The 27,493-nt window shown below is 35.1% G+C and overlaps 2 protein-coding genes and 1 long non-coding RNA gene across 12 annotated transcripts; 1 reads left to right on the top strand and 2 right to left on the bottom strand.

Moving 5' to 3' along the window:
- Nucleotides 1-6,049: 6,049 nt before the first annotated feature.
- Nucleotides 6,050-7,696, bottom strand: LOC130471546 (uncharacterized). The gene has a single exon (XM_056841743.1). The coding sequence runs from the start codon at nucleotides 7,694-7,696 to the stop codon at nucleotides 6,050-6,052; it is 1,647 nt and encodes a 548-aa protein (XP_056697721.1).
- Nucleotides 7,697-12,861: 5,165 nt separating this feature from the next.
- Nucleotides 12,862-17,748, bottom strand: LOC110798645 (uncharacterized). The gene is made up of 3 exons (XR_002536144.2): nucleotides 17,415-17,748; nucleotides 15,108-15,223; nucleotides 12,862-13,404 (listed from the first exon to the last, which is right to left on the bottom strand). It is a non-coding gene; the product is annotated as an uncharacterized lncRNA (long non-coding RNA).
- Nucleotides 17,749-21,778: 4,030 nt separating this feature from the next.
- On the top strand, nucleotides 21,779-25,806 carry LOC110798640 (uncharacterized). 10 transcript variants are annotated; one of them, XR_008932683.1, is made up of 5 exons: nucleotides 21,817-22,167; nucleotides 22,931-23,199; nucleotides 23,434-23,562; nucleotides 23,649-24,951; nucleotides 25,512-25,806. XR_008932683.1 is itself a non-coding variant. In XM_056843382.1 (4 exons), exons 1-3 carry the CDS (start codon nucleotides 21,822-21,824, stop codon nucleotides 24,914-24,916), a joined length of 465 nt encoding a protein of 154 aa, XP_056699360.1. In that variant the 5' UTR covers nucleotides 21,815-21,821; the 3' UTR covers nucleotides 24,917-24,951; nucleotides 25,512-25,806. The 10 variants fall into 10 exon arrangements, 2 of the variants coding, with proteins under 2 accessions (XP_056699360.1, XP_056699359.1); XR_008932685.1 differs by having other exon boundaries at nucleotides 21,812-23,562; nucleotides 23,649-23,742; nucleotides 24,892-24,951; XM_056843382.1 differs by lacking the exons at nucleotides 22,931-23,199; nucleotides 23,434-23,562 and having other exon boundaries at nucleotides 21,815-22,167; nucleotides 23,649-23,742; nucleotides 24,892-24,951.
- The last annotated feature ends 1,687 nt before the right edge of the window (nucleotides 25,807-27,493 follow it).

Below are 27,493 nucleotides of genomic sequence, written 5' to 3' on the forward strand. Positions count from 1 at the left end.
TGTTTTAGTTAAATCTGAAATACTTAGTATTTGATTAAACCTAAAATTCTAATGTTATTAATTAATTAGAATCCTTATGGATTTAGTTAATCAATTCCTAGTAGAATTCAAACTCCTCTATTTCCACCCTATAAATATGTGGTTCATGATCACAATTTACAATGCAATTCAAAATACTATTCTAACTTATTAAGTTCAAGAGAGAATTTATTATTTGCCTTATATTATTGCGAGTTTCTCAAGTGCACATAAAACCTTAGAGAATATTCTAGTTGGTTGAATCTAAGGCGGATTCGAACGTGCTGTGGACTGTCTACGGAGGGGGCGACATTTGGAGTCCTATACTTGTTCGGTTCGGGAGCAGCTAGGGAAGGCACGCATCACACTATGTTTATCCTAATTATGCTAATTGACTATGTGACAATTAATTTGGATTCCTGGCTTTATGGTTTTTCCGCATGAATTATATTCTTTATATTATTCATAACCCTACAAGGGTATCACGAGGCTCTAATTAATTCCATAATCCATTATAGTTAACATGGACCAAATTTTATAAATTTGCAATGAATTAAAGGGGTGATTAATTTCGTGTATGTAATTAATTGCAAATTCGTGCGATTATTTGATTATATGTTCGCAGGATTTTTCTGTAGTTTTGTCAATAATGGTCGGAATCTTATGTTTTTATAGTGAATTTCGCATGTAAGCGACGTTTTAAAATTTTGACAAAATCAAGGATTTGATGCCAAACCCAAAATTCCAAAATTCAAAGCCTAACTATGACTTTTCGGAGGTTTTAGTTTTTCGAATGCAAAATTTGTAATTTTTATGATGTTAAATTAAATATTTGCGAATCTTGTATGTAAATTTTGAATCTATGATTGACCTACTGTTATGTTTAACAATTTTAAGGCCTAATCTTGTTAATTACACAACCTAATTTGTAATTGTAATAAATTTGTTGAATTTCAAATAATTTAGAATTTGTTTTGAATTTCATAATTAATTGACAATTTAATTAGGATCCTATGATTAAAAACCACCATAAAATTTGTTAAAATTGAAAAGTTTTAAAATTTTATGACCTAGATTTTAATCCATAAAAATACATGTAATCGGAAATTAATTTGAATAATAAATTTTCGATTTTCGCCCAAATTTAATGAAATTAATATGATTTATTAATTTGTCGTTAAATTTGAAATAAAAAAATTATTAATTTTTATAAAATAGATTACCAATCTTGCACGCACAAAGCAACGGAAGCTAAGTGTTACCCTTAAGAGGTGTTGCATAGTGCGGGCATGCGACGACGAGCAAGGGAGCTCGTCGCCCATGCGATACGAAGCAATGAGAAAGCAAGGCAGGCTAGGCCTTGTGTCGTGTGTGCTGTGCGGGTGGTCGAGTAAATTGGACGACGATGCATCGTAGCGCAAGGCACGAGGCAAGGCAGCAGCACAACGAGCAAGGGAGCTCCCGTGCCGCTGCACAAGCCCCTGCCCAGCGCGCAGCCAGCGAGCAGCAGGCAGCAGGCACATCACGAGGCTGGTGCGCTGCTGTGGTGCATCACTCAGCCAGCAACTATGCGAGCCCTGGGCGCTGCTTTGTGCACGCGGCCCGTGGGCGTTGCGGCGTTGGTGCTTGGGCGAGGCATGGGCTTCGGCCTATGGCCTTGCCTTGGCACGTTTGGGCCGTTTTGTTTATGTTTCAGTTGAAAACGATTTTAATTAAATTTAATTTCGTAATTTAATTTTTTCTCGAAATTTAATTTTGATTAATTTAATTTAATTTTTTTTCCCTTTGGAGTTGAAATAGCTACCCATCTATTGTAAATTATTTTATACTCCCTCCGTTTCTTTTTGTTGTATCCGTTTCCTTTTTAGTCGTTTCATAATGTTGTATCCACTTAGAATCTTTCCATTTTTGGACATACTTTTTTTCCTAAAATACCCTTATATTTCAATCTAATAACCAAAAAACCTAAAGAATCTACCCATATTCCCACCTAATTTTCCCCACCCATAATATTTTATTCATTTAACCCACCCACCTCCCTTATTAAATTAATAAAACCCTAACGTCACTCTCACCTCTCTCTCCTTATAACCCGTCCCTCTCACCCTCTCTCTCCTCATTCTCTTCGGATCCCTCTCTCCTCCTGTCTCCCTCTCTCTCCTCAAGAAATCTCTCTGTTTCTCTAAAAACCCTAACCTTCTCCGCCCCTGTTCTTCGTTTTTTTTGGTGAGATCTCTCAGATCTTTGGGGTTTTCGCTCAAAATTGTTCTCAAACTTTAACCGGAACGACATTCCGGTGAGATCCCCTCTAGTTTTGTCCCCTTTGTCGTCCCAAATCCCGGTTGGTAATCGATTCTCTGGTGAAATTTTTTTGGGGATAAAATCGGAGTTTTATTAGGGTTTTATTAATTTCTTAATGGGATCCTCTTCCTCCAAATATCTTCCGACTTATTCGGTTGGTACTTCTGGGCAACGAATTCCTGACTCAAACTGTGATTGGGGCTCGAAATGCATTTGTCCCAACAACGAGCACTCGTATTCTGGCGAGTATCTGAATAATCTGAGGTTGGCCCAGAAGGAGAACACGAGTACCCGAAATTATCTCAAAGCTTGGTTTGAGAAAATGGAAGTGGAGCCTGGTGAAGAGGTGGAGTCCAAATACGACGATCGAGTCCCCACACCAGCAGATCTGAGATTCTTTGGAGGAGACGAATCTGATGAGGTATATTTCCTTATTTTTGGGTTTTTTTCCTGATTTTTCGAGTTAATTAGGGTTTACTCTGTTTTTGGGATTTTTTGTGTTTCTTGGAGAAAATCTGTGATTTTTGGTTGAAACGTAGGTTTTCTAATAAAATTAGGGTTACTCTGCATGTTCTGATTTTTTGAGATTTTTTGTGAATTTTAATGATTTTTTTTCATTTGTTGATGATTTTTGTGAATTGTTTTAGATTTAACATTGGTTCATTTTTTGTGATCATGCATGTCCCATAAATGTTTGATTTTTGTGTTAAATGATGAAGTTTTCGAATTGCATGTCAGAGATTCGTTGATAATTTTTGTTAAATGATGAAGTTTTCTAATTGCATGTAAGAGATCCCTTGATTTATTTTGTTAAATGATAAATTTTCGAATTGCATGTCAGAGATCCCTTGATTTTTTTGGTTAAATGATGAAGTTCATGAATTGCATGTTAGAGATCCCTTGATTTTTCTCGATTTTTATGAGTTTATTTAAATTGCATGTTGAATACCATGAATGTTGGTCTGTTTTGGTTGATTTGGATGTTCAATTCCATGATTACTTTGATGATGTTGTTCTTTGATCTTGTTAAGTTGATGTGAAATATATTAAACATATTTTATGTCCCCTCTTTATTGCAAGGAACCCAATCACTCTGATTCATTCGACCTATACTATGTGGGTGAGTGTGAGAACACAACTGCTGGTCCAGAGGTTTCTGATGGGCAATGTTCGGTTACGTCCCCAAACGTGAAGGAAGATGAAATAAAAAAAAAGCCACCTAAGGGTGTTGATGATGCTTAGAGATAAGTGTGTCTTCTATAAACCCTCTTTTAATTATATTTGGATTGCTGGTTAGCTGTGGAGACATAAGGTGGAGTAGCCAACAACTGTGATCTGTTGTTGGCAAGGGGTGTTGTTGTTTTGTTGATGATGTGATAGGGTTTGGAGTGTATTCATGTCCTCTATTATTGCCTTGTTGCTTGAAACATGTTGCCTTGTTGATTGATGAATGTTGCCTTGTTGATTGATGAATGTTGCCTTGTTGATTGATGAATGTTGCCTTGTGTGCTTGCTGATTTAATAATGTTGCCTGTTGAAACTGTCATATGTTTGCTGGTTGATTAGTGTTGCCTTGAGAGGGGTGAAAGCATATGGGATGGGTTTATGAATAAAATTTTAACATGTGATTGGAAAAAAACAGTTTCATTAAAGTCCCCTCTTATTGTTTGTCTTTCCTGAATGCTTGGTCTGTGATGTTAGGGTTTGAATGAGGTCTATGATGAGTCTTTCAGTGCTGAGAAACTATCCATGTTTCATAAACCACAGTGCGCCATTAGCATCCAGCCGTAGGCTGTATGAGGCTTTTGTGTGCTAATGGTTTGTGAACATGGTGTGGTTCAATGAAGCTTGGGGACATCTGAGACCAAATTTAACATGATGATGAGTCTTTCATATGCAGAGTCTTTCATATGCTGATGTGTTTTTTCAAGTTACATCGATGATGAGTCTTTCATATGCTGAGAAACAATTCAAGTTACCTACACTCACTCGTGCTGCCATTAGTATCAGTGATGATGCTTCTCAGGCGCTAAGTGTGTGTAGGTTGAATTTGTTTCAATGATGCTTGGGGACATCTGAGATGAATTCTGATGTCATGCATGTTTTACTTTTGTTAGTTAGGTGGTCCTTCAAAGGGGATTGACTTATTTTTAAATATCCAATGCGATAGTTCACAATTTGTCAATTCCCTTTGGAAGGACCACCATGACACTTAAACAACATGTTTGATTGTGGTGTTAATGATAATCAATGATGTTAAAGGTTGATATCCTGAGATTTATGTTTCAATACTTGTCCTTTAACTCCTTTTGTCGAATGGAGTGATTGTCATTTCACATGATCAGTAGTGAATATCAATCATTCCGTTCGGCAAAAGGATGTTAAAGTTGAGAAAATATTGATACAATAGATCAATGATGCTATTCAACAACTCTGAGATTGGAACCCTAATGTTTGCTAATGTCCCATGTGTGAGTTTGGTCATTGTTAAAATTTGGAAACATACTACATATATGCTGTAAATCAACCTATCTGAGATTGTTGTGCCTTGTCCATTGCTGCCTTGTTATTTGTTTTGAGTCATCTATGATGAGTCTTCATTTGCTGACACTCAAACCCTATATTCCATTAACACTCATGCGCCATTAGCATGAATAATGCTTCTCAGGAGCTAAGTGTTGGTGGATGGGGTTTGTGTGAGGGATGCTTGGGGACATTCTGAGATGGTTGTGTGTACTTGCTTCTATGTACTTGATGCCTTCTTCTTCATGCTTTGTTCAATGATGAATTGGTTTAAGCATATCGAATTTTACTTTTGTTGACGCATCGGTATCTAGGTGGTAAGATTTTCCATCTGAAAATGATGTGATATTCATTCTTTCCATTTAGATGCCGATGTGTTTAGAGAAGTGATTTTGCATATGACTTTCTAAGTATGTTGTAAGTAAATACCTTGCCTTTGCTGCCTTGCTCATGGCCTTGTTTTTTTGAGTTGTTCAATGATGAAATGATTTAGTAACTCGAATATTACATCTTTTGACGCATCGGTTTCAAAATGGGAATAAATTCCATCTGAAAATGATGTGATATTCATTCTTTCCATTTTGAAGCTGATGTGTTTAGAGTTGTGATTTTGCATGTCCTGAGTTTCCTACACTTTTAGTATCCTCTGTCAAATGGAGTGACTTTTCTTTCCCATTTCTGTTTGTGTTAGTCATTCACTCCATTTGGGAGGAGGATATTAAAGTTTAGGATTCAATGATGATGAACACATACAAACTGAGAACAACATGTCCCCATGCTTTGCCTTGGCTTGAAAATGAATTCATGTGTTGCCTTGAAAACATAAAGTTGTCCCCTTAATGGTTTAAGGAATGGCTGACTCATTAAATTGGTGCATTGTTGCCTTATGATTTTGACTTATCCTGAAATCATATGTTAATATGCAATGTACATGTTCCCTTATGATTTTGAATAATCCTGAAATCATATGTTAATATGCAATGTACATGAATAACTACAAATATGTGAGTATGATGAACAAAAACTAAAGATTAACAACAACAAATTGATTCATTCATTCTTCCAGTTGATATGTTGCTTCCAAAATGTTTTAAATACATGTGATGCTTTCATTCAAGCTTACAAAAGTGACATTTTGTTTGCTCTTGTAATTTTTAAAACATGTTCCCAAAACACAAAAAGTAATCTCTCGTTCTTGCTCTATACTTCACTGATTTGCTCTCCATTCATCAACAAGTTGTTTGCATTCATTCACAGCCCACCTTGGGGCCTTAACTTGTTCTGGCAGATTCCCCTCATCTTCTAAAATCTTTTTCTTGTTGTGTGGGAGTTGGTAGTCATTGTCCCCCTTGTGTTTCAAAATTTCATTTCCAACATATTGAAGTGACATCCACACATTAGATAGAGTCTTTGCATGCAGTTCATTATATGCCTCAGTCACAGCACCACTTAAATCTTCAACTGTTTTAGGCATCTTTTTGTGCATTAGTGATTGAATTGACCTAAAGAACCCCAAGTCTAATATGTTACAATCTGGACTGTTTGCTGGCTGCTGAGTCAATATCAATGTGAAGCCATCTTGCTTGTAATGTTGCTGCCATTCTTGATCATTTTGCAAAATGTGTGCCTTTGCATTGTCTTGAATGATGTATATCACCCTTTCCCCCTCATGTGGTGGCCATTTCTCTTTAATTGCTGGGATTAGGTAGTTGATTAGCATGGCCCTAGTTGCAATCTGATTAACTGACTTGATTGGTTTAGTCTCAATTGTCCCCTTGACTCTATTTTTGGATGTTCTCTTTGCTGCCACTGCATCTGTGAATGGAAATATACCAAGTTTCCCATCCCACTCACACTGCCCATCTTGTCCCCACCTTGGCCTTGCTACTGCTGCCATAAACATGAACTTTGGAATCTTAGTTCTTGATTTTCCCTTCCTGTGTGGAAATGGTTCATTGTTTGCTAAATAAACTCTTTGACTTTTTTGTGTAAGATAGAACCATTTCTCATCGATGTGAATGAAATCATACATGCTGTAATATGTGGGATCATTTGGTATTGAGTAGTCCATTAAGAGACCAAGTACCCACTTCATCCTTGCCATCTTGCATTCTTCTGAAATGCCTGGATTCAATGGACTTGAATGTGGTTTTATCTGTTTTCTTTTCACCATTCTCCAAACTGTTGTGGGACTCAAATTGAGCATCCTTGCTAGATCAATAATGGTTGTTCTATCCCCCATGGCTATGGAGGCTATAGACTCATATGTTACTTGAATTCTCTTTCTCCCACAGTTGTGATATTTGCTATCATAGAAATACGAATCCATGGCTGCCTTATGTGCCAATGCTCTCTGCCATATTAGTCTAATTGTCTTCCTTGTGTAACCAAACTTTATAACAGCCTGCCTATTTGTCCCATGAATGAGTTCATCTGAATGCTTTTCTTTTCTTAAGAGAAGGAACAACAAGATTTCCAACCTTAATTCGTTGTTAATCCTTGGGGTTCTAGGCTTATGATGATTTTGCTCTGTTTCTGTTTGATGAATTGGAGATGGTGGGAACTCTTGTTGTGTTGGCATGTTCAAATCAAACAAAAATGGAACTGAGTGGTTATCTGATATACCTGATGTATGCTGTGGTCCCACTTCACATTCTTGTGCATATTCTTGTCCCACTTCATTCAGATCTGGCAATTGTTGATTTTGCTCAAAGTCCCCTATTTGATGAGCATTTACTTCACTTACAGCATTTTGGGTTGCTTCATCATCATCATAATCTGAATCAGAGTTCGTCCCGTCTCCTTCATCATCGGAAAAACCGAGGAACTCGTCCTCCTCTTGATCTGAAGCCATTAATGTCCCCTTGCTGATTAATTGTAGTGCATTTATTGCCTTTGGTTTTTTGTTGTTGTAACTGATATTAAAACAGTTGGAATTTATGAGGGTTTTTGGGTAGAAATTGTCCCCTATTTATAAAGGGTGGTAAATGTATAAAGTTTGGAGGGAAAAAGTTTGGAGGGAAAACTTTTTGGTAAATTTCTGTTTTTGGAGGGAAGTGTAAAAAGGGAAGTGGACTTTCCCAATTTGGGAAGTTTTCCCTCCGTTTTTTTCTGTTGCTGTAATCTCATTGGATGAAATAAATCCACCTCATGTACTTTGGTCCCCACTTCAATCAGATTTTTTCTGATTTTTGATTAATTAAATGAAAATATCCCCTTTCCCATAATTCTTTAATATTTTCTCTCTCCTTACTTTAATCTTTAAAAAAGAATCTCTTACACATTCTTACACACAATCATTTCTCTTACACCCAATCATTACACTTATACCCATACAAACCAAGATTCTATTTTTCTTAAAAACCCCCCAAGATTCCAAATGGATACAACATTTAGAAATGGAGGGAGTACTAATTTAATTTAATTATTAAAAATTATTTTATACTAATTATTTTAATAAAATTAAAACCTTGATAAAATTTAATTAATTAATTTTAATCAACTGAAAATAAAATAAAGGGATTTAGATATTATTTTTATATGAGCTTTAAATTTTAATTAAATTTGTAAGTTTCCGGTTGGACTAGGAAATACAATTTTATGTTTAAAATTTGTAAAGCATGTAAATTCTTGGTTTTAGTGGGAGCTTTTAGTCATTAAACTCTTGATTATGTCTACACTCCTTTAAGGTTAAAACAACTCGATTAAAACTAATAAGGTTGAATAATTTGTAGATTATTGGAACCTTTAATTAGTTGCTGCAAATGTTTATGTGATGCATGATTTTTTCTACTAACTTGCTATGTGGGCCATTCATTGATAAATGAATGGGTGAATGGTATATTGTAAATGTACTGTTTTAAAGGTTATGAAAAGTGACTAGTATGGGCCAAATAGGATAGAAAATATGGTATGCATACCATTAATTTGAATGTAAAATTGGTCTAATGAACCAAAGTTTTTATTTTAAATATGGTATGCGTACCATCAAATAGTTGTAATTAGTTTTAATTATAGCATATCCTATTTGAAGAAAATGGCGCCTCCCATGGTGAAATTCAAGACGGAGTTTCCAATCCATTTTCAAAGAGGGAGTTTGAAGTTGAAGCTTCAAGATGAAGTCGGGCCATACTAGATCACATTTAAATCTTATGCATGCTTTAAGTTATTTATTGCTTTAAATATGTCTTAATTATGCATGAGATTATGGCTTGATTATGTTGCATGATTAAGGACTTTAGTCCACTTAAAATATAACCAACATAGTGAAGGAAATAATGCCCTTGGTCCAAGTATGCATTCAATGCTAAGTCTAATAAATGCGGTTCAGTATTAATTAATTATGCAAGTTAATAATTCGGTGAGATCAAGTGAACTGTATGCCTAGCTAGAGACCGCTTCAGTTCTAGTGGAATTAATAATATTAATCCACAGCTTACTCTTGACTGAACCCGTAGGGTCACACAAATAGTACGTGAACGGATCAAGTATTTAAGTGAATTAAATACTCCATTTATTGATATTCGGAATCGACGGATCTCGGTTCCAGTGGGAGCTGAAATCGTCAAAAGGCAAATTATGAATACTCCTGAAAAGATGATATTGCCGAAAACGGAAATATGGATCGTATCGGAAATATAAATATTATCCAAGTCGTAGATGTTGCCGGAAACGGAAACATGGTACGTATCGGAAAATATTATCGGAAATGGAAATATTGCCGGAATCGGAAATATTGCCGGAAACGGAAAAATTGCCGGAATCGGAAATATTATCGGAATCGGAAATTGATTTCGGAATCGGAAATATTAAATATTTGTTCGAAGCGGGAATTAATTCCGGAATCGGAAATATTAAATATTGTTCGAATCGGAAATGAATTCCGGAATCGGAAAATGAATCGGAAGCGTGACGTACGAAATAAACATCGGACGAGCTTGCTAGACGCAAGGCCCAACACGAAGCTAGGCCCGCGTCTAGCGAAGCCCGCACAAAGCAAACAGCCCGCCCCACCAAGGCAGGCCCAGCCAAGTGCAAGGCAAGGCCAGGCCCAGCCAAGGCGAGGCAGCAGGCTGGCCGCGCCAGCGCTGCTAGGCCGCGCGCGGACAACGCCCCTTGTGGGATGTTCGTGTGTGTGGTTGTGTTCGTGCAAGCTTCAAATCCTTAGTTGCTTAGGATTTGTCCGGTTAGATTATTTTCCTAAATCCCCTAGAGTTAAGTCGTTTAACTAAACACTAAAAACAAAGGTTTAATTGAAGTCTAATTCTAATTGAATTAGATAAATTGAATCCTAGTAGATTTCTAGTTCCATAATCCCATCCTATAAATAGGTGATGAATTAATCACAATTTATACATTATATTCTCAAGTATTCATATAGTTTAAGATTAAACTAAGCTTAATAATTTTCCAAATAATTAAGTACGAATAACATTAAAACCTTAGACTATATTCTAGTTAATTGAATCTAAGGCGGATCCGAACGTGATGTGGACTATCTACGGAGGGACTACACTTGGAGTCCTAAACTTGTTCTTGTTCGGTTCGGGAGCAGCTAGGGAAGGCACCCGTCACATGTATGTATCCTAGATTATGCTAGTTGACTATGTGGCAATTAATTTGGATTCATGGCTTTATGGTTTTTCCGCATGAAATATATGTTTTATATTTGTCATAAACTAACAGTGGTATCACGAGCATCTAATTAATTCCATAATCAATTATAGTTAACATGGTTAAATTTTTTAAATTTGCAATGAATTAAAGGGGTGATTAATTTCGATTTTTGTAATTAATTGCAAATTCGTGCGATTATTTAATTATATGTTCGCAGGATTTTCGGTTGTTTAGTCAATAATGGTCGGAATCGTATAATTTTATAGTGAATTTTGCATGTAAACGACATTTTAAAAATTTGACTAAAATCATAGATTTGATGCCGAACCCAGAATGGGAGCGGAATTTCGGCATGCTGTGATGTACATCACAGGGCATTTTGTGTACCATTCATTAAAAAGAAAGTACCATTTCACCATTATGATAAAAACATGTACCATTACGATAAAAACATGTACAATTACGATTTAAACATGTACCATTGAAGTTCAATTTATATACAGAAATGCCCCTGTGATGTGTTTTGAAACACATCACAGCATGCCGAAATGACTTCCTCACCCAGAATTCCCAAATTCGAAGCCTAACTATGACTTTTCGGAGGTTTTAGTTTTTCGAACGCAAAATTTATAATTTTTATGATGTTAAATTAAACACTACAAGAAAAATTACATATAGAGGCAACACCTTGAGGAAATCATTGTTTTATGGCCTCTAAATGTGCTTTTTAGCATTACTTAATTATGGTTTCCTCTAAAAGTTATTTTTAGCATCAATGAAAATTTGGTTGCCCCTAAAAACACTTTTTAGCATTAATAAAATAATGGTTGCCTCTAAAACTTCTTTTTAGCATCAATGAAATTTAGGTTGCCCCTAAAAGCACCTTTTAGCATTAATGAAATACTGGTAGCCTCTAAAAACTTCTTTTTAGCATTAATGAAATTGAGGTTGCCCCTAAATGTACTTTTTTAGCATTAATGAAACAATGGTTGCCTCTAAAACTTCTTGTTAACATCAATGAAATTTAGGTTGTCCCTAAAAGTACTTTTTTAACTTTACTGAAATAATAGTTGCCTCTAAAAGCTTCTTTTTAGCATCAGTAAAATCTGTGTTGCCCCTAAACGTTTCTTTTTAGTATCGGTAACATTATGATTTCCTCTAAATGTTATTTTTAGCATTACTAAAATTGATGTTGCCCCTAAAATCTCATTGTTAGCATTAGTAATATTGTAGTTACCTCTAAAAGATTGTTATAGCATTACAAAAATTTAGATTGCCCCAAAATGTTAATTTTTTGCATTAGTAAGTTTAATTAGGCAGCCTCTAAAAGTATATTCAACAATTATTGAAATTTAGATTTCCCTAAAAGTTTGTTTAGCACTAGTAACATATATATTACCATATTATCTTCTAAATACATGTTGCCAAAGTCTATATAAAAACTCAAGACATGATAATGTTTTTGTCCATCACATTCTAGCTTTACAACAAGTAATAAAACTATATCAAGTTGTGACCTATTACATCATATTACATATCTTTAAATTATATAAGAGGGTAATATAAAAATATAAATTAAATTATATAAGATGATTTTCCCAAAACTATCAGTGTTTCTTGGGCACCCCCGACCCCTGGTGTTGTTAAAATCAATTTTGACGGTTATGTTCGTAACAATTCAGGATCAGCCAGGGTTGTAATTAGAGATAGTCAGGGTAATAATATCATTAGTCGTACGTACAATCTGGGAAAATCATCTCCGATACTTGCAGAAGCAATTGCTCTCCGCAACAGCCTGTTGCTAGCTATGGATTTTAATTTTCGTCATATTTTCATTGAAGGTGATAACTTATTAATTATTAATCTTTTGCAGGAAAAATGTAGTTGTCCGTGGAAGATTCGATTGTTAATGGATGATATAAAGAAAATGAGGTCTCACTTCGAACATGTTGATTCTCGTCATGTGTATCGGGAAGCCAATCGTGCGGCTGATTATGTTGCCTCCTTAGGTCACCAAGTTCAGACACACCAAGATATTGACCCTTACATATACAGCAAGTTTTCTTATTTTATTTCTTTAGATAAGTTAGGTTACAGTCTTGAGAGAAGACTTTCCTAACTTTCGTGTATCTTCCCTTTCAAAAAAAAATAAAAAAAATAAGAGGGTAATATAAAAATATAAATCAAGTTATGACCTCCTCTTACTCGTTATACTCAAACCATTTACAACTATTGACCCGTGACCAATTTAAATCGATCCATTTTACAACCGCAACTCATTTAACCCAACCTGAATTGGTTGTAAATTTATTCAAATATTTTATCTTTGCTAAACTCAAACACAAAAGCCTAATCGCAATTTAAAACCAACTTTTCCTGTGAATAAAATATCCTATTTGTAGCTTGGATTATTTTATTTTATTTCCTCTTTTTGGTACATAAGAAATTTTATTAACCAAAAAATGAAGTAAAGTTTATACAAGCTCAACCAAACCTAGTCAACGCAACAAAATGCGGTCTTGATGAAATAAAGTAGCCTACCAAAGCTAAACAAAGAAAAAAATTAACGAGAAGACAAAAAAACCAAAAATACCAAAGAAACCCAAAAAACTAGCATAGTCAACTAAGGTCAACTTTGGTCAAAACTAGTTTTTACAAACTGAAATTTGCACGCTTCTACTATGCTTCAACCATCCTTTGAGCACTTTTATATTTTTATAGCAGCAGTGATCTCAGGTTTCCTTGAGTAGCCAACGACCCTTGAACCAAGGTAGGGGGAGAAATAGAAGTTTCTAGGGCTGCACTTTGAGTGGCCTAAGTGCCATCTGAAAGGACCACAAGCCTTCTAGAAGAAACTGCGATACTACTGTTAGCTAGTTCGTCTCTCTTGGGAACCTCTTGGCCCTCTCATTCCTCAGTGGCGGTGTAAAACAAATCCCAAAGTTTCTGTCATAAATCCAGTTTCCTATGTTATTTATCATGAGTTACAGACATGTATAAGATTTCTGAATAGAAAAGATAAAATCATATTATGTAACCATAGAAACAAGAACGCAAACCATGACACAAAATAAGTTAAAACAAGTGTATAGCAAAAACAGAAGACAATACTGCATCACATGAGAAAGATGTTAACCTTTGTGTTAACACTTAGTTGCCATCTTTCTGACCCGGTGAAATTCATGAAGAAAGCATAAGAAAAAACTTAAGAAGATTGAAAAAATCGATCAGATAAATCAATTACTTCAGAGTTTCAGATTCAAGTTGAGCCTCCAAAAATAGTGAACTTCTGTCAGATTTAGTTTTCGTCTGTCCGGTACAGTAAATTTCATGAAGAAATCATAAGCAAAAACCTATAGTTTATAATTCAAATTGACTAAATCAGTAAATAGCTTCAAATTCTACTTGACCTTCAACTTTAGTGAACTTTTAACAGATTTAATTATCGTTTCCGACAAAGTTGTAATTCATGAATAAATGATAATTGGAATTCAAGTCGACTAGATCTGTTAATTGCAATAGACACTAGTAGAACCTTCAAAATTGGTGAACTTTGTTGTACTTCTGACAGCATTCTAAATCCAAAAACAAGCAAAAACCTAGAAAGTTTGAAATTCAAATCGGTCAGATAAAAAAATTGCTTCAGATTCTAACTGAGATTTGAAGAGGTTGCCATAAGAGTGGTGAGAGGAGGAGAGAGACTAAAAGTACAGGGAAAGGGGATATTGGTTTTTATGTTTAATGTATTTTGCTAACGAATTAACAATCACTAAGATCAGATGCAAATTCCACACAAACTAATTACGTAATTAGGAGTTGGGGGATGGTAAGTGTGTAGCTTTTTCAGTGTGTGGGTGTGTTGTGTGTTGGTGTGCAGGCTGTTCTATTGGTGTGCAGTCCGTTCTGTGGTGTGCAGCATGTACAGTTCGAAGTGCAGGCTGTTTTGCTGGTGTCCAGGTGCAGGTTACTCAGTCTATTTGGAACTATAATCTGGATCAAGTCCATAAATCTGCCAGAGAACAGATAGCAAGTACTCAAGTACATGATTCAAAGATGACTTATATAGACCACAGGCTAACTTGAAATTCATATGAGGTAGGTTTTTCCATAGAGTTACTTTTAATATAATACTCTCTCTGCAGGGAACTCTTGGTGACTAAAAACCGGTAATTAGGGACTCTAATAGTGTTCTTACCTCGAGTCCTTCCTGATCTGATAGAGTGTCACATTTTTACGATAGCCAGCAGCATGTGTTCAGCCTAGTTGTGGCTTCTTTATTTTATTTAACGGAGAGTAAGTCTACTAAGTGATGGTTGTCTTTGTTATTTTTGTTTGATGTTAATTTAATCACAACTTGACAGTTAACATATCCCCCAGCAAATTTCTAAATAATATAACTGGATCTTGGTCAAAGACGTATGTGTTTATCTTATTATCTACAATGATGCAATTTAACTAAATGATATTCTCTACATCGTATTAGGTGTGTATTACGTTAACCATTTCAATTTCCCTTGAACAAAATTCTACCATGGATATGTTATCATCAGGTTATCATCAGTTACCCAGATATGGTAAAACACATCAGTTTATTTCAATTTTTTACAAAAGAAAAAACCAGATACAGAAAACATCAATGATCAAACTACCTGTTTGGCACCAAATTGTTGGAAGTTTCATATGTGACGCTTGCTTCTCCAACCATATTTCCTATAGTGTGTTCTTTTGAATGACAGACTACTTCAGTCCCAATGGAAACCCTTTCCTGTTTCATAAAACAAACAACGTTAGAACTTAGAAGTCACTTCAAAGTTGAGACCTTATAGAAAGATGCAATTCAAAACAAAGAGAAAGCAACCTGATTACTGATGTTCAAGTTCGTTTTTTCAAGGTAATTTACATCCAAGCATGTGGTTGACTAATAGCAGAAGCAACAACTTAATTCTTCCCTGAACCAGTAGGGGAAGAAATAGAACAGAGAAAAGAGAGAATGAAACTAAGTATATCAATTTATTTCTCTGAAACTAAGTGTATCAATTTTACCAGAGAAGCTTTCAGTCTGCATATGAATAACACTAACAGTATGCACAGTCTTCACGAATTGCAACCTAAATGTGAATTTATGAACAACCTGAAACTATAATAGGCACAAAGAAACAACCAAAAGAGCTTACTAGTAGCAGACTAGTTGCCACAATACCAAAAACACCAGCAAAAGGTTTAAAAAATTATAGTAGAAATTTGAGATGCAAAGAAAAGATAACAGACTATAAAACATGACTTGTTCCTGATAATATGACTGGACCAAATCCATCAACCAGGATAAGGGATGACAGAAATCATGTCAGCTTGAATAAAAAAAATTAGCTCAGAGAATTCTTTGGTAGGGTAGGAAGGATGCAGCAATGAGTTTGCAGGATGCTAATTACTTTGCAGTATACATCTTATACAACTAAAATAATAAATAGATTAGCCTTTGAATTCATGATAGGAGTGTAATGAAAGCTCTATTGCTGCTAATATGGTGCATGCCACCTTTTGTCGGGTACAGTGAAGTTCATGAAGAAATCATAAGAAAAAACCTATAGTTTGAAATTGGTGAACTTTGCTGTATTTTTGACAGCATTCTAAATCTAAAATCAAGCAAAAACCTAGAAAGTCTGAACAAGTCGGCCAGATCAATAAATAATAAAACAAATCTTAGAAACTCACAGCATGCAAGGACAATCTAGCACAAAATCGCTTGCAAGTTACAACACCAAAAACGCAAATTGAAGTTTATTTGTAATCTTACAACACAAAAACTCTCAAGTCAAGTCATCATCTAGTTTAATAGAAAGAACCTAATGATGAAGCTTTACTAGAAAAAAAAATAGTTTTGTCTGTAGACTCATCAAGAAATTTTAGTTTAACATCTAACAGGCTTTAGTATTCTGCAAACCAATTAAAAGGGAAAGTTATTGCAAGGAATATAATGTTCAAATAAGAGTGTGACTAGCTATAATAATGACAAATTTGAAACAAACAAAGGCTGGCACAGCAGTAGTTCAATCTGCAATACTGGATCGCATCGCAGCACTTGCAGCAGGACATACGCCTAGTGTAGGGCCCTGGATAAGCAACCAGCCAAGTGAGCCAGCCGTACTTTAACTTAAAAACAAGAAATATTTTTCTGGGAGCAGGATTTCATGCAAACCCACCTTAAAAATTCACTAAGGTAGATCACCAGTTAACAGATTCTGCCTAAAATCTATGTCTTAAAGGCTTAAACAACCAACCATAGATACTGGTAAGCTACCACTCAAAGAATTCATTGACATAATTAACACTTTCAAAGACCTATGTTTTCCCACAGAGTTGGCAAAATACCAATAAAGTTATTATCCGAGAGATCCAAATTCTAAAGCCCTTTCATCCCTACAATCTATTCAGGAACAGGACCCACAAAGGAATTCTCCCCCGTATTAAGATACCTTATAAAACACAATTTCAGCAATGAAATTAGCAGATTCCAAGAAAACAAATTTCCACTAGAATCCATCATTCAACAGATTATAAGACAGATCAAGTTACCCTAACCCTTGGAAACCCCAAATCCCAGCAGGCAAAGAACCAGAAAATTGATTAGCAGACAAGTTAAGCACAGAAATTCCAACACATGAGCTCGAGCTATCAGGGATCTGCCCTGAAAACTTGTTATTAGCTAACTTCCCATTTAATAGCCCGCTTTAAGTAAACAAAGACGACCAACAAAGAAAATACAACCCTTTAAGATATAAATGAATCATACATTGCACCATTAAACAAAAGAAAATGATTGAAGTAAACAACAATTCATTCCGATTGATCAAAACAACCACTTTCGTAAATCAAACCGATGAACTAAAAAACCGAAATTTTAATCAAAATACGGAAAATAGAAGTAAGAAATAAGATTAATTAGAACAGAAAATTACCTGAGATTTGAAGGGGATCGAAGAGAAAGAAAGTGCCAGATCGAGAGTAATTAAGCGCTTGAAAGACAAAGGAATCCTCCAAAAATGGCTTCTTTGAAACGCTAGGACATAGAAAATGAGAAGAGATGGAGATGCCGCTGCGGGAAGTCAGTCAACAACCAAATTCACTTACCCAGAAAATGAAAAAGATCCCAAACATTTTAATGGCGCCAATTGAAATTTTCAGGCCCTCACCTTTCAGAAAGTGGCGCTTAAACCAAAAATTTTTACAAGAGAAGGGCAAGGTATACAATTTGGGGGAAGGGTGCGATTTCCAAATTCAATCCCGCTTTGACTGCCGTTTTTATGAAAAAATTAGGTGAATATTTTTTAGTTTTAAAATTTAAAAACTTAAAAAGTACTTCGTATAAGATAAGTGGAGTGATTTCTCTATAAATAGCTAAATCAAAAACTAATTTCCAATTTGCATTAGTTTAAAAACTAATTTCCATGGTACCGATCCATGTAAGATCAGGTAAGAGCTTCGTATATTTTTTTAAAAAAAACTCAACATAAAACCGCTGATGGTATTAGCGGTTCATATATTAAAACCACTAACCGTGGTAGCGTTTTATACTAAAGATAGCGGTTCATAGTATGCTGACGGTTAGCGGTTTTAATATATGAACCGCTAATACCTTTAGCGGTTTTATGTCGAATTTTTTAAAAAAAATTATACAAAGCTCTTATCCGATCCTACGTGAACGGTACCATGGGAATTAATTTTTAAACCAATGCAAATTGTGAATTAGTTTTCGATTTAGCTATTTGTAGGGAAATAGTTCAAGATAAGTGCTTAGGGCAATGGCAATAAAATAAACCATGAGGAGGTTTGTTCATATGCCACATCATCAGTACACAAACCTCCCATCTAATAAACAAACTTGTTTAAAGGTTTGTGTATGGGACCCTCTTTCCATATACATCCTTCAATTAAAAACAAAAACAAAATTGAAAATAAGGATTTTTTAGATAAAACCACATTTTGAAGTTGCCACTTTTGAAATAACCACCTTATAAGTTTTTTTTTTTAAATAACCACCTTAAATTTTCTCCATTAAGGAAATCACCACCTAATGTTAACTTCCGTCAGAACTTCCTTTTGTGGGTCCCACATCCAACGACCATCTTATGTTTTTCCTCCCTTTCCCTCCATTTTTACTCGATACTCTCTCTCTTTTCATATTCCCAACCATTTCTTCCTCTTCATTATCTCTCTTTCACCCTCCTCCCTCATTGCTTCTCTGTACTTTTCACCTCTAATTACACAATTTGAATCTCTCTCCTCTAATTAATTACAACCAAACAACAACTTAGTCAATAAAGTATTAAAGTTGTGGGATGGGCAAACGGCTGAATGTGACAAGTTGGAACAATTAAAAAAAACAGAGGAAGTATCTCTACTCTGAAAACATATGCAAAATAATTGGATTGATGTAAATTTGAAGTAGGGTAGTGAAATTGAGCGACTGAGATTTTCTTAGAGTTGACATTCGCAAGGTCAACCTCGCAGCAAGCAATGGGGAACATACCGGAAGTGATTAGTATTATAACAAAGTATATATGGAGTATTTTTACTTCTCTTCATCTATTACTTCTATAATTCTATCTACAACTCTACGAGTAGTATTAGCTGCAAGCCTGCCTCTTAACTAAAAGTATAGAACTTGTTGTTCTTGAGGCCACGTTGTGCGGTCCTTTTGAAGCGCAGGGTAATGCTAATGGCAATGATATGCGTGGGAGCTAGCTGTGGCATCCAAACCATAGCGCATTGCCGATAAAATTTTATCCCACTCAAACAAACAACTATCAAATTATCATTACTTATGGACTCAACTCTCCAAGGATCATCAAATAAGGTATGTTCATTTGAGTAGGGTTAGAAGGATTTGCTGATGATTCTAAATCTCACATGGACTCACTGGTAAATATGTCATTTTTATAGGACGTACCAATTCTTTCTGACATAAATCAGCTTAAAGCTCTCAATACATAGGTGATTACCAATTACGTTTTTGTTAGCCACATAAACCTACAAGTCTTGTTGTATTTATATGCAAATTGCTGGTCAAAATCCAAATTATATGGTAGGCTTCATGAATAACTGAGAAAACACACAGGAGCTCCGCAATAATAATAATTATGTGGCCCATCAACCTGTGGCAATCAATTGAGTTTAAATCCCCAATTTGAAAAACCATCAACATCTACAACTGAAGAACCCTAATTTCAATTAAGCATAAATTACATGTTTAACTACGCGCACCATGCTGATAAATAGAGGGAAAATGCCGAAAATTGTTTCTTGATGAAATGTATTTGAAAAAATGGAAGAGATATTGAGTGAATTTACGAATTTTGGAGAATTTTTTTTGACCAAGGTGCGTTAATGGAGGAAGAGATTATAAAGAGGAAGAATGAAGGAAAAGAAGAGGAAAAACATAAGATGGCCGTTGGATGTGGGACCCACAAACAGAAGTTATGACGGAAGTTAACATTAGGTGGTGATTTCCTTAATGGAGAAAGTTTAAGGTGGTTATTAAAAAAAAAAAACTTATAAGGTGGTTATTTCAAAAGTAGCAACTTTAAAAGGTGGTTTTATCCAAAAAATCCTTGAAAAAATAAATAGTTCATATTTTTTAATTCTTGTATTGAAAAATCAACATATCTTGACACATCACCATGAACAAACCAGTTACTAATGTCAAATCTCTCCCAATTATGAAACTTTGTAATTTTTTACAGTAATAGGAGGTTTGTCTACAAACCTCAAAAAACATAAAAACAAACCTCTAACCTTGTTGAAAAAACCCTTACTCGAATGAGTCTCGGCCGCAAGATGACCAACATCAACACTTCCTTCTCGTTAGCCTTTTCGCCCCGGGAGTCCTATTACACCTAAGGCGAACTAAAATTCACCAAACCAGGTTTCATCATTTGAATTGATTGAGCTAAATTACCTAATTCGACATGTTTTTGTAAAAATAATGGATGGGTTCTTTTATATAAAATGCTCTTGCACTTTTTCCATAATAAACAAATCAAATGATATAACAGTGGACTGTAAATATGAAATATTATTAATAAACATTTGGTCAAACAATATAATTGTTTATATTTCTTATAAATATAATAACATAAGTTGCTTTCTAGAAGTTTGGCCAACAAATGTCTGATCGTATACAGAGATAAATTTCCCACTTGGATTTTAATTTACAACAATACGAATTTTAGTTTATAGCACTGAATATAGGCTTGTTATTATTGTTTTAAAAAGAAATGAAAAACAAGTTACGCCAAAATTCAAAACCCTAATCCTGAACTTACCTGAATTTATTGGAACTGATTAAACTTGAATACTTGATTGATCCGAATTGAACTAATTGAACCTATTCATACATGATTGCAAGAGAGTAAACTATAAAGTTAGAGTAAACTTGTTGACCAGATTGAAATTTATTGAAACTTATTGACCAGTAAAACCTTATTTTAAATTTGTTCGAATTTATTATTGAACGCATTACTACAAACCTTCACCAGTCCCACAAGTTATGCTACACATATAAGAGCTATTAGACGCAAAAATCTAAAAGTAAAGCTTGCTCAGCTCGTGCTTCATACATAAGAGTTGTATAACTTATAGAGTTATTAGCTTATAAATATTCAACTATTTCATACTTACATTTATAATTAAGTTCGACTTATTTCAATTGTTTATAACTAACTGAGTAACTAGTAACTAATCTTATTCAAATGACTTAACGTTTTACGTTTTGAAGTTTCGAAGACGAAACTTGTTATAAGGGTGGTGTAATAGCCCAGATTATGAGCAGCTTTTAACTTGATGATTAAGTCTAAATATTATCTTAATGTTTCTCTTAAAATTTTCTTTCAAAACGAATTTCAGATTATGGTTTCGAAGTTTTAAAAAACTGTAAATGAATTTCAAAATTTTATTGTTAACTCTTAAGATAGTTTTCGAAATTTAAATCTCGAGTTTTATCTCAGATAAATTTGTGAAAATTAATTCATTTAACGATTTTGGATTTTGTTATTTCTAAAATATTTTATTAAACCCCAAGGATTAACTAAGAATTTAAATTTTAAATAAAATCAAATTAGTGAAAATATATTTATTCTAGTAAGTCACTAAATCAGCAAAATATTCTTATAAGTATATTTTGTTTGAATAAACATTCTCTAAATAATTATTTGGCTTTATAAATCAAGCTAAACATATCTTAGAAAAAACTGAATTTTGATTTTATGGAGAAATGTAAATTATTTTCTATCTCTAGGTCATGTATTATAATATGAGTGTACCACACCAACTCAATTTTCCTTGCCAAAGTTCCATTATTTTGCTTAATGAGTCATAAAATTGTAATGAACCTTTATTCCTATGCTTCCAAAACCATTTTTAGAAATATTGGGGAGACAGGGAGACCACCTTCCTCTCACTCCTCTACCTCTCTCCGCGATTCACCTCCCTTCCCTTCCCCTCCAATTCATTTTTCTCTCTCCTCTGTGTTGCCGCGCCGGAACGGCTGCTTCCTCGCCTCCCCTTCTTTCTGGTCGCCGCTGATGTGGTTCTTGTTGTTGTTGTTGTTGCGCTATTGTTTATGGTGTTGCTTCGCTTTCTCGTTCTCGTTCCCAGTACAGTCGACGATCGTTGTCTCGAATTGCCGTATTCGACAACCCACCACTCAATTAGGTAATATCTTTAATCTTGTTCATTGATTTGCTGAATAGAAAAAAACCCTAATTTATAAACCCTAACTCAATCGATTTTCTCTCTCCCCTGGTGGTGGTGCATCCTCCCCCTTCACCGTGGCTAAACTTCCTTAGCTAGAAATTTCGTTCCTGAGGTTTGAAGGTTTTATGGAAGTATTGGTTTTTGTGGATCACTAGCAGTCTGTAGTCTAGCATATAGTGTTATTATGTTTGCAAATAATTACAGTTCTGAATCTTTTGACATTTTATTTGTTTGTATCACTTACTTCTCCATGAAATGACTGGCTTGAGGTACCTGATAGTCTGATAGTATGTAGTTTGCAACTTCACGTGAAGGAATCTTTTACTTGGATCCATCTGGATAGATACACTAGCATTCAAAAAGTTCAGAATGTAAAACGACTCTATTATTAAGAACTCTTGATTAAATTAATAGACTGTCCGGGATATTATCGGATAGTTTCCCTTTCAAAGGGCGTGTAACGTAGTTAGTTTGTATCAGTTTCTTTGAACACCCTTTCTATGAAATCACTGCCGAACTAGCTAAATGCCACAGGGCCATAGTTGATTTTAGGATTATAGTAGAAGTGTGAGCAATCAATCATTTTGCTAGAATTTTCGCTGCTTGCTCAGAAATTAATTTGGAGAACGTTTATTTGGAGATTTCATATTACTTGCAGTTGCACGGATATTGGGGGATTTGGTTGATAAATATGAGGAGATGATTGAGAATTTTCATCCAGGTTTGGGTGATCATAGGTGGCTGTTGGTCACCAATTTTGTGGATTGTAAGCCTTGCATCAAGATTAGTGATTTACCCTGTGGAAAGATGTTTGAAAGAGATGGAGAGAGCGTTTAATTTTGGGGATAACCAGGTTTTGAAAATGTATGGATTTAGTCATACATCCCTCGCTAGCAGGAGAGTGAAGAGAATACGGGATGAGCATTGATACAGGATAGGTTAAAGATGAGCTGGGGTTTCAGGCGACCAAGGTATCATGATCCTGACTTGGTTGGTCTCTATTCTCTTTTCTTGCTGATTTCTTAGCTCGTATTGCATGTTAGTGTATGATTTTGCGTAAGGGTTATGCGTATGTGTTCATTAGGTTTGTACATAGTATTCCTTTGTTCCTTTCACCCTTCAACGAATTTCAATTGTGAAGTTAGGGTTTCAAATGTTCTTCATTTCAGTGTTTTTAATTGCGATTTTGATTACTAAAATGATCTCATTTCCCTGTTTCATTAGGATGGCGTAGGGACAAAGCTGTTGTATTTCAATCAGATTCCCTTCACTTCTCTTTACCTCTTTTAGCTGTTGAATCAGAAACTTGACAAGGAATCATTTTACACGAGTTCAACACCTTTTCAGTTTCAGGTCAATGATTTTTGGTTAATTTGTTTGATGGCTAGCGCTTAATGTCAAAATGTCTTCTTATTAGGACTTTAAACCCTCTTCTACAGAAGCAAAACTACCTTATGTCGTTAGCAGCACAAATATTGATGCGTTGGAGAGGTTTGGTATTCGTGAAGAACAAAAGTTTCAATTCCTTGGAAAGTATGTGCTAGTTCAATCTTTAACTTCCATGATTATGATCCTAGAACTCTTTACTTGCCTCCTCAGTTTCTGAAAAATCTGACAGGTGGTCAGGTGAATATGTTAACATTTAAAAGTGTTTGGTTATATTTTTCTTGGCATTGTTTTAGTTGTTTTGCTTGGTATTGTGTTGGTAGTTTTGATTATTTCTGTTGATCATTGCTTCTGCTGGAGATTATTAAAATCGTAAATGTATAAGATGAGTCATACAAGTAGGGACTGATGGATTATAGTTGTTTGTGATTCTGCTCTGTGTACTGGTCTGACTTTTGATTGCTTTTGTAATGTTTCACTGAGTATTGTTCAGTTGTGTTGAGTTCTGATCTGATTCGTTGTTCTTATCTTCAGCATGTGATGTTCCATTGCTGGTATTGTATTGAGCAACAGAAGGGTTTTCATTTGAATATGGTGTAATGATTCTTGCAATTTGTAGTCAGTATCTAGTTTACATTAAGCTAATTGTCTCATGATGGTGAGTTTGATGGCATTTGCGTGTTTCAGTGATTGTATCCTTCTAATATTGTGGGTCTTTCTGAAATAAGCCTTTTAAATAGCTTGTTCTCCTCTGACCCTGCCGCTGCATATAGATATCCGTCTCATTCATATCACCAAGCTGCGTTTTGTCTGCTGCTGTAAACTCAGAGGAGATGAGTACCATATATTTTTGGTTCTCTTCTCATCTGCTGCTGTTAGATGATTATCTAGTGTATTTGATGTATTAACATCTATCTTCTTGGTGCTTGTTACCGGTAATCAGAGTATATAATCCAGTTTAGCTTCTTTCTTATGGTATTGAAGTCTTCAAATAAGGTTAAAAATAATGGTCATTGTGTTTCTTAGTTTCACATTCAACGGTCACGAATCTTAATTTGAGTTGAATACTTCAATATTCTATCAGAATTTCATAATTATATAGGTTTGTGTAGCAATGCTTTCGAATATCTATTCGCTTGTGGATCAGTGTATAATTCTATTTTCCAACCAACTTCCGAAATGAATTTCCGAGGAACAGTATGGTTTATATATATTAATCTGAGCAACAGTGTGTTACATATTATTGTTTCATCATATTTCATGATTCATCTGTTTTATTATGTTTCATTATATCAGCTGTTCAGCACCATCAAAACCTTAGCTTCATCAGATTGATTCGAGTCTCTTAGGTGGTTGGTAAGTCCTTTAATTTTCTGTTACGTCATATTATTTTTGTTATAATAATATATAGTTTCAAGCTGTGAGGACTAGGAGAAAGTTGAAAAAGAAACTGAGCAGGAAAGGGTAGGGGTGAATAGGATTATCAAAGACGGTAAGCCGTAAGCTAACTACAATAACAAGGGACCAAATGCTGAACACCTTTTCGTGTAGGTGAGACTTGGTCATGATACAAGTTATGAAGTTTCTTTGAGAAGCTTAAGGGGAAAGAACATGAATATATCTCACAGCAACTAAAAATAGTTATTTGGCTTTTTGTATTAGTGAACTATACTAGCTTTGACTTGTTTTCTATCTAGGGGAAAAAATATAGAACATCTATTATTTCCCGGTAAACATATTGATAATCTGTGCTATGTTCTATTTTTTTTTTTTCTGCTGCTGATTTGTAGTCTTGTTTAGTTGGCCTAGGTGTCTCTGATCTGAGCCTGAGTTGCAGAACTAGGCTGTTGTGGTCTGTTGCTGTTCTAATTCTTGTTATTCGGCTGATTTCCACTTTGTTGATGTGTGATCTACAGTGTGTTCTACAACATTGCTGTTATTTTCTTGAAGCCCGAAGGTGGCTGCGAATTCGAAGAAGAGTTGCATGTAGCATGTGGTGTGGTTAGTTAAAGTTATTTTGGGCTGACTTGGTTAGACATTGGTAGTTTTGTGGTTTTTTGGTATTGGTTTTAGTTTGGTTGGCTAGCTTAGTTTTATGTAGTTTTTGGGCTTGCAGGTTGTTGCAAGGCCTAGGATGTTTTATTTGGCCGAGCTTGTACAAAATATTGGTTCTCTTTTGATTAATAATATTACTTATTTACCAAAAAATAAGCTCATAGGTGATCGTGCTTGGAAATGTGAGAAATAATACGCTAGATTATTTCCGGTGCCTCTAAAAACCTATCATGGAATTTTCAAGTGCATCTAAATATCATTATTTGAAAAATAAGATATTGTGTTTAATTATATATTCAGACAAAATTATAGGTTGCCACTAATTGTATGTAGTTTTTAAAGTCAATATTTTATATTGCCTTTAATTATTTTTTGAGACAAAATTTATTTGGTTGCCTCTAAACACATGTAGTCTTTAGAAACAACTTTATATTGCCTCTAATTCTATTTTAAGGTAAAATTATATGTTTGCCTCTAAATATTGTGGCTTTTAGGGAAAATCTTTAATATTGCCTCTAATTATATTTCGAGGAAAAATTATAAAGTTGCCCCTAAATATATGTGGCTTTTAGAGGCAACTTTTATACTGCCCCGAATTATATTTCGAGGCAAAATTATATGATTGCCCCTAAATATATGCGACTTTTAGAAGCAATTTTTATATTGCCTCTAATTATAATTTGACGCAAAGATATATGGTTGCCTCTAAATGTTTGTGCTTTTAGAAGCAACGCGTTATGTTGCCTCAGAAAGGTGTTTTTAGAGGCAACCATCAATTAGCGACGGACTTATTAGAGGCATCCACTTTTTTGCTTCAAAATGCCATTAGAGGCTACATCCCCATTTTTAGAGGCAATTTTTGCGTTGCCACTATAACTGATTTTTCTTGTAGTGAAATATTTGCGAATCTTGTATGTAAATCTTGAATCTATGATTGACCTATTGTATATGTTTAACAATTTTAAAGCCTAACCTTGTTAATTATACAACCTAATTTGTAGAAATTCGAATAATTTAGAATTTGATTTGATTTTCATAATTAATTAGCAATTTAATTAGGAACCTATGATTAAAAACCACCATAAAATTTGTTAAAACTGTAAAGTTTTAACATTTTATGACCTAGATTTGAATCCATGAAAATAAATATAATCGGAAATTAATTTGAATAATAAATTTTCGATTTTTCGCCCAAAATTTATGAAATTAATATGATTTATTAATTCGTCAATAAATTTAAATAATAAAAGTTTTGATTTTTATAAAATCCGTTCACGAATTTAGCACGCACGAACAAATGGACGCTAAGTGTTACCCTTAAGGGGTGTTGTATAGTGCGGGCATGCGACGACGAGCAAGGGAGCTCGTCGCCCATGCGGTACGATGCAACGAGCAAGGCCGTGGCACACGCGCGCAAGGCAGCAACCCTGCTATGCGCTGTGTGCTACGAGCACGTGGGCGGATGGGCGAGAAGCAAGGCAGCAATAGCAAGCGTGGCCGCGCATGGGCAGTGGGCGCTGGCTCGCACATCGAGCATTGCCCCCCAGCCATTCCCCGCAGCCTCGCCCAACGAGGGATGCCTCGCCACAGCGAGCGAGCTGCTGCGCGTAGGCGTGGCTTGCTCGGCTTGCTGCGTCTATACGTGGCTGCTCGTGCCTTGCGATACGATCAGTCGAGTGGCAGCCCATGGGGCGTTGCTGCTACGTGCACTCGACGAGGCATGGGCGCGAGCCCATGGCCTTGTCTTGGCCTGATTGATTCGTTTTAATTTTGATTTTTCAGTTGAAAAACGATTTTAATTAAATTTAAAATTCGTAATTTAATTTTTTCTCGGAATTTAATT

This window comes from Spinacia oleracea, chromosome 4, assembly GCF_020520425.1.
Source record: "Spinacia oleracea cultivar Varoflay chromosome 4, BTI_SOV_V1, whole genome shotgun sequence".
In the NCBI taxonomy this organism is placed as follows: Eukaryota; Viridiplantae; Streptophyta; class Magnoliopsida; order Caryophyllales; family Amaranthaceae; genus Spinacia; species Spinacia oleracea.

What these genes read in the sequence shown, in the direction of transcription:
- LOC110798640 (XM_056843381.1), top strand. Translation starts at nt 21,822, where the DNA reads ATGAGTCATAAAATTGTAATGAACCTTTATTCCTATGCTTCCAAAACC. An exon ending in ACAACCCACCACTCAATTAG is followed by an intron (nt 22,168 to 22,867) that starts GTAATATCTTTA and finishes TATTACTTGCAG; the next exon opens with TTGCACGGATATTGGGGGAT.
- LOC130471546 (XM_056841743.1), bottom strand. Translation starts at nt 7,696, where the DNA reads ATGGCTTCAGATCAAGAGGAGGACGAGTTCCTCGGTTTTTCCGATGAT.